Source organism: Triturus cristatus, chromosome 10, assembly GCF_964204655.1.
Source record: "Triturus cristatus chromosome 10, aTriCri1.1, whole genome shotgun sequence".
Lineage (NCBI taxonomy): Eukaryota > Metazoa > Chordata > Amphibia > Caudata > Salamandridae > Triturus > Triturus cristatus.
This window is the reverse complement of record NC_140593.1, coordinates 1,034,553,662-1,034,569,213: the sequence shown is the minus strand read 5'-3', so window position 1 is coordinate 1,034,569,213 and position 15,552 is coordinate 1,034,553,662. Positions and strand designations below refer to the sequence as shown.

General features: G+C 48.3%; 1 protein-coding gene across 5 annotated transcripts in view; it reads right to left on the bottom strand.

Annotated features, from left to right (window-relative positions):
- LOC146796486 (acyl-coenzyme A synthetase ACSM3, mitochondrial-like) overlaps positions 1 to 15,552 on the bottom strand; it is a 411,246-nt gene that overhangs the window by 191,297 nt on the left and 204,397 nt on the right. For all 5 annotated transcript variants that reach the window (XM_085629088.1, XM_085629091.1, XM_085629092.1 and 2 more), the window contains exon 7: positions 2,875 to 2,954. In XM_085629088.1, the coding sequence (XP_085485214.1) occupies positions 2,875 to 2,954 (80 nt within the window). The remainder of the gene's footprint in view (positions 1 to 2,874; positions 2,955 to 15,552) is intronic.

Genomic DNA, 15,552 nt, shown 5'->3' with positions numbered 1-15,552 from the left:
ATTTGTAGCAGAGTTGTTCTAATTGAAATGAGTTCATTCAATTTTTAAATAATGTAATGTGAGCTACTAGATAGAGCTTGCGACCATTGTTTGCATATTGAGTGTCAAATTGTATGTAAGTAAGGAAATCCCTGGTAGGCATATTTACCTGCTAAAACATTGATTACCCAAGCATCCAAGGGTGTATTGGGTCTCCCACTTTTTCCTGTACTAATATTGCACTGTCAAGAGGACATTATCATGAGAGTGATTACAGAAGCTTAGCGCAAAGATATGTTCTGTGAAGCCATCATAGGGTGTAGTATGACACAAGAAGTGCCACTGAAGGCCATGAAACTAATCTAGGGCAAATATATTCAGGCAAAAGAAAAAGAAAATTAATGATTATCTAGTGGAAACCATTAGCAAAATGCCAAAGCCTGAAGATAACGTTCAAATGCGAAGTACTTCAGGCTGGTCGACTATTGCTCATGGGTTAATGAGAGTTCACTAGTAAAGGCACACACATTGTTTGGGACAATTTGCTTTGGAGTATGAAGAACAGCATTTGACAGGTCTCTTATCTTGGTGGACTTGGTGCGAAGCGTATGACCATTCTCACTATGGATGCCAGGAAGTCCATTTTAGGGGAAAATTGGTGCAAGTGGTGAACTAGAGAAATGTGAATACAGCATTTGTATCTAGGGCTCTTCAAGGGGCACATTGAAACAACTCCTTTCCTGAAGTGGACACCTTTATATTCTACTGGGATTTTACCCATGGAGCCTGCTTTTCAATGTTAGGAAGGTCCATAAGCTTCTAGTCCTAATATTCACATACTAGACTGACATCTCCCACTGGATTTTCAGTGCAAGTGAATAAGAGTTTACTCTACTCTGGCTAGGTGGACTGCATAACACTGAGGAACAGATACTTAATTCAGACTTCCATTGCAGAAAGCTGAGGAACTTGAGGAAGTACTGGCCAGTTTACAGCAGTGCCTTGAGTGAAAAATGCTGCAAAAAGTCACCGCTGAAAGTAAGGAACTGTGTGTTGGAAGAGTGGTTTGAAGAGAAGTGTTTGTTTCAGGAGAAAGTTTAATATCACAATATGGAGAAGGAACCTAGTATCAATCGAGTATTTTTTTTATGGGAAGCAAGATTGTTCTACAGTGTGGGTTTGACTTTTAGAGATGCCACATGATTGTTTTGTGAGAATCTGTCTCCCCAAGAGAAGGGTTAGATAATTCAACTGGTGGGCAGGAATGGCTTCCCGGGCAGGGTCGGCATTCAAAGAGCAAGTGGCTTCAGATGGAAGTGTGAATATGAAATCAGTCATAGCCACCATTGATGCCAGTGGAAGATCCACAGAAGCACAGGAACCACAAAACCTGCATATTTTGGAAAGAGTTGCTATTACCTTTAAGAGCTAAGTGCTCTATCATCTGCAGTCCACTGGTTTGACTGTGAAACTTGCCATTAAGCAGATGCATATGCCATTAGTTACTAGTGGAAGCATGTTTTTGAACATCTTATATGGTCCAGTCACACTACCTCGCATACCACTGCAGGGATATCTCCATCTATTTCTTTAACCAGGTGTGAGTTTGGAGCGTTTGTTCCTGGGTGACTGGGAAGATAAAGCCCAGAGAAAAGTCAAAGTGTCTATGAGATGAAATTTGATGTCAGTAAGGGATATGTGAATGAGACTTCTGTATGAATGTTTGGGTGATGCCTACCTAGGTGTATTTTCCAGACTGTGAATGAGGGTCTTGAATGCAGGTGTTTTTGTTAATGAAGAGTGTGAGGGAGCCCATTACGTACACTGGTACACTTCCTGGGACTGTGGATCACTTTTAGGGGCTCTCTTTCTTTACTGATCAGGACCAAGTGGAAGCTGTTGTGTGAACCTTAAGTAACCATCAAAAGTATTGAGCTAGTACCGATCCACCTCTTGAGAAGGATCAGTTCATCCTGACACCAGGTAAAATTCCTAGTGCCATAATGAGCTCTTATACTAGTACAGAAGGATGAGCGGTCTCTGCCTTTGAGTCCCTGAAGAAGTACCTCTTAAGGTTTTTCTAGCAATGCTTCCCTTTTTGTATGCTGTTATATCTGCTTGGAACTAGAGGTTCTTCTAGACTGGGAATCCTTTCTCTACTTCCTTCCTGAGGAGCAAGCCTTTCATCCATCTCTTGAGTTTGTCTCCAGGTTTCTTTCAGATTGTCACCCCTATCGTCACACTGTTCTGCCTTATCATTCCCCCACCCATTCTTCAAAAAATGAAGTTAAGCTCGCTCCCTTTATCTTACATGCACATCCTCCTTTTGTTCTGTTACTTTCTTTATGAGACCACTGGACCTGCAGACCATAGTGCGAAACCCTTTGCCCTCTACAGTGAGAAGACTGGCTCATTTACTAGACATGCTAACAGGTGTAGGTGGCACTCCTGGTTCATTATGGGATTTTTCTACTAGGGGAAGAGCAGATTCCTCAGCCATGGCCCTGGATATGTCTACTTGGATATATGCCCATATGGACCTGAGCTTAGCCCAAATCTTCGTTTTTTTATCAGACGCTCCCAGTTGAGATGCCAAATGCAGCTTTTTGTGAGAGGTCTCATTGCGGCAGCTGTGTGATTTAGCTTTCTTTTTATACGTTAAAGTATGTACGGCTGAGGCCCAAAACAAAGTTCTGCGTGACTGATGATCATAGTCTATGTATTTTTCGATATACCCGAGGGCAGCATTGGAACAGTCCATATCCAGACGTTATGCACATCAAAGAAGAGCACAAGACAGCAAACCTGGTTCTTTCAAGACAATGGTTTAAGAAAGGAATAACACCTTAAGCTCCTACATCATGCTCAGATATTGTCTTGACAATAGGTTCTTACCTGGCCATATCTTGCTGCACTAGCATGCGGTATCCAGTGGGAGGCATACACAAGGTCGTTATCGGATAATTGCACAGAGCCTGGATGATGAAGAACAACTGTTAAGTAAGGCAGTAAAATATTTTTCACATGAAAAAGGCAAATCTAGAACGTTCTCCTTTCTGTGCAGATGTGAGTGGGCAGATTTAGAACACTTAGGGCCTCATGTAGGTAAATACATTTTACCGGTTCTAAAATACCGAGCCGTACCGAATCGGTAAATTAGAATCGGTAAGTTATATGTAGGTAAAAATTCGGTAACAGTTACCGATTCGGTAACATTCGGTAATCACGAATCGGAATTCACCGAATCGGTAAATACCGAGGTGGTATTTACCGAATCGGAAAATACCGAGGTGGAAGTTACCGAATCGCAAAATACCGAGGTGGTAGTTACCGATTCGGAAAATACCGATTCGGTATGTACGGAGTCGGTAAAGAAAATCACATGACTTGACGAAACAGCGAATCCAGTGCAACGACAGCCCACCCAACCTGGAACTGCCCACACCCAGGCAGGTGTACTCAATTAGCCGAAGTGGCCACACCCAGGCAGGTGGACATAATTAGCCGACCCTGGAGAGGCTTGGAGTGCAGAGGAGAGGCAGGGAGCAGTTGCATGTGCGAGCGGGTAAACGAACAGCATGTCCAGCCAGAGAACACAGAAAGACGGAGGGGAAAGGAGGAGGAAGCTGAAATTTAGCCCCAAGGAACTCCAGGTGCTGGTGGAGGAGGTCGTGAAGCAGCACCAGAAGCTGTTCGGCAGGCAATCCCTGCAAGTGCCTGAGGTGGAAAAGCGCAACATATGGCTGGCCATCCAGGCGCAGGTCAATGCTGTGGGAGTGACCCACAGGGACATTGAGGTCCTCAAAAAGCGCTGGTATGACCTGAGGATTGTAACCAAGAGGAAGATGGGCGACATCCAGAAGGAGGCCAGCCAGACCGGAGGTGGAACCAACAGGGCACCTGCCCTCACCGAACTGGAGGAGCTGGTGGCGGCCACAATCGAGCAAGAGAGCGTCGTGGGTCTTGGGGACGCCGACAGCTCTGCCAGAGCCGCAACACACCAAGGTAAGACGAAAGCACAGCAATGTATCCCCCCCTACCCCATCCCACATCCCCCAAATGTGAAACGAGAATCACACTGCAGTCCACACGTGTCAGTGCAGACAGGCAATGCATTTCGGGAGATGTAGTCAGGGCAACACTAACCATGACGTAAATGTTACAGGGCAACAAGGCATGTCACGCACTCGAGGCACAAGGAGACAGGGGACATGTTGGAATGTGAAATTATTTATTGTGCCGCTTGCAATGCAGCCCTTCGGGGACACTGAGCCAATGTTGTATTTCTGTCCACAGATGTGACATCATGCAGGACAGGGCATGCTGCAGGAGAGACGGCACCACGGCAACATCAAACACCTCCAGCCAGCACAAGTACAGACCGGGGAGCAGGCCCACTGGCAGCCGCACCACCAACACAGCCAGCATCGCCGCACACAGAGCCAGCATCACCTCACCGTGAGCCAGCATCACCACCACCAGAGCCAGCCTCGCCACTCATGTTCGATTCACCGGCCACATCTCCGCTTGCATGCGTGAGACAGAGGAGGCGTCCAGCAGCCAGGCTACGAGCCTTGGACACCTCGTCAGACGACAGCATGGGCCCTGAAGACCGCACCGGGCCCCAGGAAGGGAGCCATGCCACTGTGCCCCACACCTCACAGGCAGCACAGACGGAAACAAGAGGGCGCCGCAGGTCGCGTGTCCAGAGTCCACCAGCACCCACTGACGGCCATGGTGTCTTCTTGGGGCTCGAGGGCCAAATGTTAAAGCAACAGCGCCTGCAATCAAAGGCAGTCATGTCAGTCCAGAGGCACATGCGGGTGATGAAGACAAGCATAGTCAACATGGACACAAACATTGGCGGCATGGCTGCGGGCATTCGGGACATGTCCCAGTCTATCCAGCAGTTGTGCAGCAAATTAGATGCTGACATCGAAGCACGGCGCCGGGAACGCCAGAGAAGGGACACTACCAGCAGGGCACTCAACCGTCTGGCAACTGCCACTTCCCTACTGTGCCGGCGCTCTGTGATGATGCAGGAGGGCCTAACACAGTGCTGCAGCGACCTGTCTCGGGGGATGGTGCAGGTGACAAGTGCACTAGGGGTGCTATTGACGAGTCAGGCGTCGACAACTGCTGCAGGGGATCCTGCGGAGAGCATCGACACCACCAGCAGCATCACACCCCCCGTCCCAGAAACACGCAGGAGCAGCAGGCGGCTTGGGGTTGGCTCTAGTGAGGATGCACAGGCCGTGCAATCCACCACTGCAGCGCGTATGCGCAAACATTGATGTCGCCCTGCCTAGCCACTTCACAATGGGTGACGTAACCCTGGACATACTCCTTGTATAGATGATATATTGCCAGATTGGCCTGATCATGTGTTCATGGCGTGGTGCCACATTAAACTACGTCATGACTGCTCACAACTCGCTGTGTCCCCTTACTTACTCAGAAATAGTTGGATGTGATCTCTGCCCGTCTCTCTCTCCCATCGATTGCAGTTGGCACTCTAGCTGCGTTGCCCTCTGGCTGGCCTGACTCATCCTCGTTGTCCTCAAAATATGTTAGTTCCACATCTGTACCTTTTTTCGTGGCAAGGTTGTGCAGCATTGCACAAGTGGCAATGATCTTGCAGCAGGTGATGGGTTTGTACTGGCGTGCGCCTCCGCTCTTGTGCAGGCAGCGGAACCTGCTCTTCAGTAGTCCAAACGTGCGCTCCACCACATTGCGTGTTGTTTTGTGTGCCACGTTGTATCGTCTCTCACTCTGGGTAGCTGGGTGTAGGTAGGGAGTGAGGATGAATGACCGGCATGCATATGCACTGTCGCCTGGATGGGTGAAAGGGAACCATCAGTAACATGCCTCTATACACTATGTTTGCATGTTTCAAGGGGCGTCACTGTTACTTACCTAGCAGGTATCCCTCTCCGAATTCTCCGGCACTCAGTCGTGTGTAAATCTCACTATTCTGGAAGATGTAAGAGTCGTGGGTGCTCCCAGGAAACTTTGCAACAATATCTGTGATGATGTTCCCTGCATCACAGATCACCTGCACGTTGATGGAGTGGGTGGACTTCCTGTTCCTGTAGATGTGCTCTGTATCTGCTGGTGGACAGATTGGGATGTGGGTACCATCAATACAGCCGAGGACATGGGGGAACTGTGCCATGTGATAAAAGTCAGTTTTTGTTTTCTGCAGTGCAGCCTGTGAGTTCGGGAAGCTTATGTAGTGGTGCATTCTCTGCATCATGGCATCCAGGAACTTCCTGAAGAAACGGGACAGGCAACTTTGGGATACCCCACCCACCGCAGCTATCACCACCTGATAACTGCCGGATGCCAACAGATGTAGGCTGCAGAGCACCTGCACATGTGGGGGTATGGCGTGCGCCCTTCTAACTGGCTGGTCCAGGAGTGGGTGTAGGTCCCTGATTAAGTCCATGATGGTTTCGGGGTGTAGCCTGTACCTCTCATGTATCTCTGCATCAGTCAGCTGGAATAGTGTGATGCGCTGTCTGTAGATTTGTTCCTCCCGTCGCCACACCCTCAGTCCTGCTGCCTGTAGACGTAGGCGCCTTGCAATGACGTACATAGCGGCCATGTTGTCCACGCTGTTGAATTTTGGGTTTGTTTTTATCCATTGTTGATGGTTACCACCTGCTTTTAGTCCGTGTTAATTACCGACTCTTAATTACCGATTTTAATGGATTTCTTAATTACCGACTGCTCCTACATGTCATTTTAAATTTTTACCACTTCATATTTACCACTTCATGTTTACCGATTCGTTAATTCTGTATTCGGTAAGTATGAATCGGTATTTTAGAATTCGGTAACTATGAATCGGTATTTACCGCCTCATATTTACCGAAAAGTGGTTTTTGGACTCCTACATCTCACTTGTCTGTATACCGGTCGGTAACGGCATATTTACCGAAAATCGGCCGTTACCGACCGGTATTTCGCTACCTACATGAGGCCCTAAATTCTTAAACCAACTTATAATACTGTGAAATAACTGTAATAACTGTAAACATCCATACATGGAAACTCTTCATTTACTGTGGTTATAACACTAAACTTAAAAGGGTTTGCAATAAGGTCCTGCATCATCAAGTGAGTGAGAGAAGATTGTAATTACTGTGTGCAGGACGCCTGCATCAGTTCCTTCAGGATAGGCAGTGCATGAAATACCTACATCTCTTACATCTAGTATTAAGATGACGATTATCATTAACACATACTAATGACGAAGATAATGTTTCTTTCGCTAATGTATAATCCTTAAAACATCTTGAGCACACAGATCTTATATAAGACTTATTTTTTACAAATATTTCATATTTCTGACACTTTGAAGGTACTAAAAGAATAACTTACCTTCTGAAACGCTGTTTCTAATGCATATTCCATCCTTCTTGAGAACACTCCTCTCAAAGCATCTCCAGGAATATGAAATTGTTTGAGCAATTATTTCATTGAGCAATGGGAGGTGTTGCTGCAGCACCAACCATACGTTTGCTGCACCCTCAAAATAGGAAGTGACACAGAGGTTCCATCACGACCCCACCCCTGTCAATTATGTTGTCTGTGGGCTACTGAAGCTATGACATAAAAGACAGATAATGTCTTGAAAATCAGGAAAAGCCCTATCAGTGCTTCATCCATAAATAAGAAAAAGTGTTATTGAAAGCATAAACATATTGATTTATCATGTGGAAAGGTTCATGCAGATGAGCTCAAGACAAGATTGTTGGAGGAATAAAATAAGAACCAAGCTGGAAAGGGAAATGTTGTAACACTGCCTGCCAGCAACAGGCCTCTGTCCTTGCATTGGAGTCAAGGCAGCTGTGCTTACCGAATGGTTGAAGTGGAGACCATGTTCTTGTCTGACAACTGTCCAAAGTGGGCACGCCCTTCAGAGCGTCTGACCTACTTCTTATAGACTGTGTTCTGACTGCTAATCCTTTCTCAGGGATAATCATAAGGCGTTTCATAGCACGTTAGGTCTTACAGTCGTTGGATTGCGTAGAACACCACTTAAGATAATCTGTTTCCTGTCTATACTAGTCTTGTGAGCACGGAAGAAACCCACATGGAACAGATAAGTCTTATGTCCATCTGAAATTTTTAAATAGAAGCTCATTGTCCTTTAATGATTATGATGATGAAAGCCCTTGAAGGATGAGGAGAGCTAAAAATGTATGTAAGCCAAACTTTTGTTCAAGGTTGAATTCAGAAGAGACCTTAGGGAATCAAGGACGACAAACCCCAACACAATCTTATTTCAGAGAAACACCATACAAGAAGTCTTCATTAAAAGTGTTTGAAGCTCCTCAGTTCTCATAGCAGAAGTACTGGTAACCAGGACAATCATCAGCTCGGATTTGTAGAGCGCAATTAATCACCCGTGAGGGTATCCAGGCACTGGGTTCTTGCTGGGATCAGTCGAAGAGCCAGATCTTGAGTCCTTGTCTGAATTCAGGGAGAGGGAAGCTGTTCAGAGATGAAGGGGGAGGTCATTCAAGGACTTGGCGGCAAGGTAGGATGCAGGGAGTGGAAGCGAGGGTGAGGTGGGAAGAGTGGAGGAGTCTGGAGGGTTAGTGGAAGTTCAGGGGGGGGTTAATGTATGCTGGTCCTTGGTCCTGGAGGGCCTTGTAGGCATGTGTCAACATCTTGAAATGGCATCTTTACTGGATGGGAAGCCAGTGGAGGTTTCTGAGGTGGGGGGCTGATGTGGGTCAGTTTGACGAGGTCAAGGATGAGTTTGGAGGCCGAGTTCTGTATTGTCTGGAGTCTCTTCATGAGTTGGGTGGTGAGTTCTGCGTAGAGCTTATTGCCGTAGTCCAGCCTGCTGGTGACTAGGGCTTGAGTGAAGGCTTTATGGTGTTGACGAGGAGCCATCTTTCGGAGCATGTGGAGGTTGTGGAAGCAGGCGGAAGAGACTGCATTGATCTGGTGTTTCATGATGTGTATGCTATCAAGGATGATGCAGAGGTTGCGGGCATGGTCTGTCGGTGTGGGACCGAGTGCGGAGGGCCATTGGGTGTCGTTCCATGGGGAGGTGTTGTTCCCAAAAATAAGCACTTCCTTCTTGTCTGTGTTGAGCTTCAGGAGGTTGGTCTTCATCCAGACGGCGATGCTCGTCATGCAGTTGTGGAAAGGAAAACAGCCTTTACAATGGAAGCGGTACAACGCATGCCATTAAACATAATGTCGTTATGAGGTAATTCAGTTTCCGATCTCGTTCGTATTTAGCCACCATTTTGTGTCTTTCTGCCATTTTGTGTTGCCCTCACTCAGGCGGCACGGTGAACAAAGAGTTGTTTTTCCTCATCCTACTGCACTGTGTCAAATAACCTCCTGCCTCTGTTTATAGCTGGTGTCAGGGTCCGGCCGACTCCACTAATCCTCGTCTGGTCTGACTGATCTCTGTTTCAACTATCTGTTTGTTCGCACCATTCTTTCCTGACTTTATCTTATCCTCTGGCCTTCGCTATTCTTTACTCGTATTCTCTCATTTCACAACTGTCCTCTAGGCCATACAAATGTGTCCTGCCACCTGCAAGTCGACTTATAAACACTACCACTGATTAGCTTGTGGGGAAGGGTGACAAACACAGTTGGGAGAGGGGCTTATTTGAGTTACTTAATATCTTGTTTTCACATTCTTCTCATTGGTTGACCCTGTATGCATTGGGAGTGTTCTTTGTGAATGTGTATGTTATAAAAGATTGTGCGCCACGAAGTAAAGTGGCAGTCTCCTGAGAACATACTGAGTGTACTTCTGGGACAACTGTACTTAGCTGCAGCTAATAAACCTTATCTTCTACGCCTAACGGAGTGTCCCGTGTCTCTGTTCGACAAAGCAGGGGAACTCAGGAGATTAAGGCGTACCCTGCGCCGCCAGACCCCTAAGGTCTAGGTTCTTCAATTACAATGTGAAAGGCTTGTTGCAGGGGGTAGAAGGTGTTGGAGTTAACTCCAACACCTTCCCTACTGTTGCACACTCTGGAGTTGGAATAGTAAATTATGCTATTCCAACTTCCAGCGCACCCCCAACAGCAAGTCGGGGTAAAGGTATGCGTTGTAACGGTATGCGTTGTAATGGCATGCGTTGTAACATCATGCAACCTTGTGGTCCTGGTGGTGGAGGGGTCTTCTGAGAGTGAGAGGATGAGCTGGGTGGCGTCTGCCTAGGATATGATGTTGAGGCCGTGAATTCTGACGATGCCGGCAGGGTGATCATGCACTTGTTGAACAGGGTGGCGCTGAGGGATGAGTCTTCAGGGACACCACAGATGATGCTCTTGGGTTCCGAAGTGAAGGATCTTTCGAGTTCGTCCTGTGAGGAAGGATGCGATCCATTTGAGGGCGTCGCCCTGGATCCCTATGTGGTACAGTCTTTTGATGAGGGTGTAGTGGGATATGGTGTTGAATGCTGCTGATAGAGCAAGGGAGATCACGGCCCATGTCTCTGATGTCAAGGCCGATGTCTCCTCGCAGTCGAGGAGGGACCTGATGTTGTTGGTGGCAGTGACCAGGGCTGTCTTGGTGCTGTGGTTGGCGTGGAAGCCAGTTTGGGAGGTGTCCATCAGATTGTTGCTCTCCGGGTGTTTAGTGAGTTGGTGGTTGATGGCCTTCTTGAGGACTTTTGCGGGGAATGGGAGCAAATAAGTTTAAGTTGTACTAGTGTCAATTGACCTAAGGCTCCAGTGCAGAGACAACTTTCAGTGACACTTCGGTATGGATATGTGAAACAGGCATATTGAATGTCTAAGGGCTAAAGCTGATCTTGAGCCAACAAAAATGTAAACTAAAAAATAATCTACTACGACCAGAAATCACAAGAATAAACCCATATGTGTACAAGCTTGCTAAATTAGGCATACTGAAGATCTAAAAACACTAACTTATACCTATCCTCTAACATCTACAAAATCTACACAAGCATAATTACTTTGAATTTCAATTTTATGAGAGTAACCACCTCATTTCCTGGGCACTCAAACATCAGGAGTAACAATGAAACTATTACTGTAACTGTTTGGCGATGGGAGGTCAAAAGGCCTTGGGCCTAACCTGGACAGTGAGTTACCCATAGGGTAATAAAAAAAGGCCTGTTGAGTGCAGTAGAGAAGGTATCCCCAGTGATGGCGACCAGCGGTCCTGAGGTATGCCTATATAATGGAGGAAAAGTCAATCAACTGCATATAGTGACATGCACCTGCAAAGACATACATGGCACTGATGCACCAGTGCAAATCCCAAGAGCAGTTTTTGGTGAGCTAGTAATGCTATTATACCTAGAATTTAGTTCAGAGAGAAAAATAGTAGCCCCGACTACGCTCCAGTGGACCAAGTTTTACAGACTATGAGCTGTACTATCTGGCAACCCAGTTACAGTGGGCGGCACAGTGGCTGGAAGATTCTGCAGGGATTAGCAGATGAGAGGGTGTCGACACCACCAAGAACAGTGAACTAATAGAAATCCTTCTTAGGTCTAGAAGCAGGGTTGGGCCACTATAGAGATTCTCAGAGGACCTCAGGTACTGTTGGAGAAATCCCCTCTATTGGACACACATCTCATTCACTGGGCTTCCTATGAAAAGGAACAGGGGAGATGAAAAGGGGACTTATACTTATGAGTGATTTCTAAGAGGAAAGGACAGGGCAGGTTAAGGGATAAATTAACAAACAATATTGACAAACCGATAAATGATGACCAAGGATGAATGTGAAATGCAGCCCTAGACATTTTAATGAATGCTCGCTGTAAGATAGTAAAACATATTTAGTTTATATAGTTTAAATTGTTTTTATTGATTTTATATGGATATACACAATTACATTGAACACCACCTACATCCATCGGCCGGTGGGGAAGCATATCCAGGAAGAATTGATAAAGAACAAAGGTAGGAAATAGAAGAAGAGAAAGAGGGGTAGTTAAGATGTCTGGGCGCGTTCCGTGTTTCAATGGGTCGGGAGGACTCCTGTGTTAGAGATTTTTGTTACCTAGGGCTGAGCAGCGGGTCGTGTATTCGCATTAGAGAGTCGGAGAACTCGCAGATACCGTGGACCGGTGAGTTCCATGAACTTTGAGGAGAGAAATGCGACGGTGGAGCCCCACATTTTCTCGAATCTGGGTAGAATGCAGGAGAGGCCTGCTGTGATCTTCTCCATACCTACCAGTTCCCAAATCTTGTGTAGCCAGTCTGTCTTAGTTGGGATTTCTGCTGTACCCCAACGTGCTAGTAGTGTCTGCTTGGCGGCGCCTAAGGCTAGATCTTTAGATCTTTCTGCAGCATTCGACACGGTGTCCCGTCCCATCCAATTAGATCATCTGAAGGACATAGGCATACAGGGAACAGCTCTGAACTGGATTACATCTTTTTTGCATGGCCGTAACCAACAGGTCCTGACCCACCCTTTCACCTCGCCCACTAAACCTCTGAAATGGGGGGTACCTCAGGGCTCGGCCCTAAGCCCGCTTCTTTTTAATGTCTACTTAACACCTTTGGTGGAGCTCATCACCAAAATGGGGATCAAGGTGACATCATACGCTGATGACACTCAGCTGCTGTTTACTTTCAGAGGAGTGTCAGACTCCACCTTTGACCCGTTTAAAGAGTGCCTCAAAAACATCGCTGATTGGATGAACTGTAATTTCTTAAAACTTAACGCGGACAAGACAGAGAGGTCTTGTTTTTTAACCAAACCAACCCCTCCCTCCCATCCAACGTTTGGTAGCCATCGGAATTGGGTGACGCTCCCACTCTGAAGGACTTGGTCAAAAATCTGGGAGTGAGATGGGACAAAGATCTGTCCCTCGCGACACATGTACAACTGGTTTCGGCGGCTTGTTTTGGCAAAATTAAAACTATCAGAAATAGTATACATTTTCTGCCAGACTCAACCCATAAAACAGTAGTCCATGCTCTATCAATCAATCAATCAATACATTTATAGAGCGCGCTACTCACCAGTGAGGGTCTCAAGGTGCTGAAGGGAGGGGGGGTGCCGCTATTGCTCAAATAGCCAGGTCTTGAGGTGTTTCCTGAAGGTGAGATGGTCCTGGGTCAGTCGTAGGTGTGCGGGGAAGGAGTTCCATGTTTTGGCTGCCAGGTAGGAGAACGATCTTCCTCCGGTGGTGGTTCTGCGAATCCGTGGGACGGTGGCGAGGGCGAGGCTGGCGGAGCGGAGCTGGCGGGTGGGAGTGTAGAACGAGAGGCGGCTGTTGAGGTATTCAGGGCCCATGTCGTGGAGTGCTTTGTGTGCGTGGGTGAGGAGTCTGAACATGATCCTCTTGCTGACGGGGAGCCAGTGCAGGTTTCTCAGGTGGGCGGATATGTGGCTGTTGCGAGGGATGTCGAGGATGAGTCGTGCGGAGGCGTTCTGTATGCGCTGAAGTCGTTTCTGAAGTTTGGCTGTAGTTCCTGCGTATAGGGCGTTTCCGTAGTCCAGTCGGCTGGTGACGAGGACCTGGGTGACGGTCTTTCTGGTTTCGGTGGGGATCCACCGGAAGATTTTTCGGAGCATGCGCAGGGTGTTGAAGCAAGAGGACGAGACGGCGTTGACTTGCTTGGTCATCGTGAGGGAGGAGTCCAGGATGAATCCCAGGTTGCGTGCGTGGTTCGAGGGTATTGGCGCGGAGCCCAGCGCTGTGGGCCACCAGGAGTCATTCCAGGCGGATGGGGATTGTCCAAGGATGAGGACCTCCGTCTTGTCTGAGTTCAGCTTCAGGCGACTGAGCTTCATCCATTCTGCGACGTCTTTCATTCCTTCCTGGAGGTTGGTTTTGGCGGTGGCTGGGTCTTTGGTGAGGGAGAGTATCAGCTGGGTGTCGTCCGCGTAGGAGATGATGTTGATGTTGTGTTTGCGTGCGATGGCGGCTCATGTAGATGTTGAAGAGGGTTGGCTGAGTGAGGAGCCTTGGGGTACGCCGCAGATGATCTCGGTGGCCGCTGAGCGGAAGGGAGGGAAGCGGACTCTCTGGGTTCTGTCGGAGAGGAACGAGGTGATCCAGTCCAGGGCCTTTCCTTGGATCCCAGTGTTGAAGAGGCGGGTTATTAGGGTGCGATGGCATACGGTATCAAAGGCTGCCGAGAGGTCTAGGAGGATGAGAGCAGTTGTTTCTCCGTTGTCCATCAGGGTCCTGATGTCGTCGGTGGCTGCGATGAGGGCGGTCTCGGTGCTGTGGTTGGCTCGACATCCGGACTTGGGACGGGTCGAGCGAGTTGGTTGCCTCGAGGAATGCAGTCAGCTGTTTGTTGACGGTCTTCTAGATGACTTTAGCCGGGAAGGGAGGAAGAGAGATGGGGCGGAAGTTCTTGAGGTCTTTGAGGTTCACTGTGGGTTTCTTCAGAAGGGCGTTGATTTCTGCGTGCTTCCAGCTCTCAGGGAAGGAGGCTGATGCGAAGGAGTTGTTGATGACGTTCCGGAGGTGGGGTGCGATGATGATGTCGGCTTTGTTGAAGATATGATGGGGGCATGGATCAGAGGGGAGCCAGAGTGGATGGTGTTCATGGTGTGGGTGGTGTCTTCAGTGCTGATGGGGGTCCAGGTGCTGAGGGTGGTGGTGTGGGTCGTTGGTTCGGTGGCTGGAGGCGGCGTCTGGGGTCCAAAGCTGTCGTGTATATCTGCGATCTTGCGGTGGAAGAACGTGGCAAGGGAGTTGCAGAGGTCTTGTGACGGTGTGATGTCGTTGTTGCTGGCGCTGGGGTTGGAGAGCTCTTTGACGATGCTGAAGACTTCCTTGCTGTTGTGGGTGTTGCTGTCTAGCCGCTCTTTGAACAATGTCCTTTTGGTGGTGCGGATCAGCTGGTGGTGTTCGCGAGTGGCGTTCTTGAGGGCTGTCATGTTTTCTGTTGTCCGTTTGTGGCGCCAGGTTTTTTCGAGGGTTCAGAAGGATTTCTTTGATTCTTTGAGGGCGTCAGTGAACCATGAGGTTTTCCTGTTGCCGGTCTTGCCTGGGGGGTTCTTCAGTGGGGCAAGGTTGTCGGCGCAGTTGGTGATCCACTGTGTGAGGTTGTGGGCTGCGTCGTTTGTGTCAGCGGTGTCGGCTGGCGGGTTCTGGCTCAGTGATGAGAGGAGCTGGTCTGTGGTGATTTTGCTCCAGCATCTGCGGGGGATTTGTTGCGTGCGGTGTTGTGCTGTGGTCTTTTTGAAGGTGAAGTGGATGCATCTGTGGTCGGTCCAGTGTGGTCCGGTGGAGTGGCTGAAGGAGACGTGGTTGCTGGTGGAGAAGATGGGGTCGAGCATGTGGCCAGCGACGTGGGTTGGGATGTTCACCAGTTGTTTGAGTCCGAGGTTGGCGAGGTTGTCGAGCAGTGTGGTGGTGTTGTTGTTGTTGTTTTTCTCCAGGTGGAAGTTCAGGTCCCCTAGGAGGATGTATTCTGGTGAGGCTAGGGCGTGCGGGCTGGTGAAGTCGGCGATGGTTTCGCTGAATTGTTTGCGCGGGCCCGGGGGTCTGTAGATGAGCGTTCCTCTAAGGGTGGTCTTGGGGTCGGTGCGAATCTGGAAGTGTAGGTGTTCGGCATCGGAGAATATGTCTTCGGCGTTGGT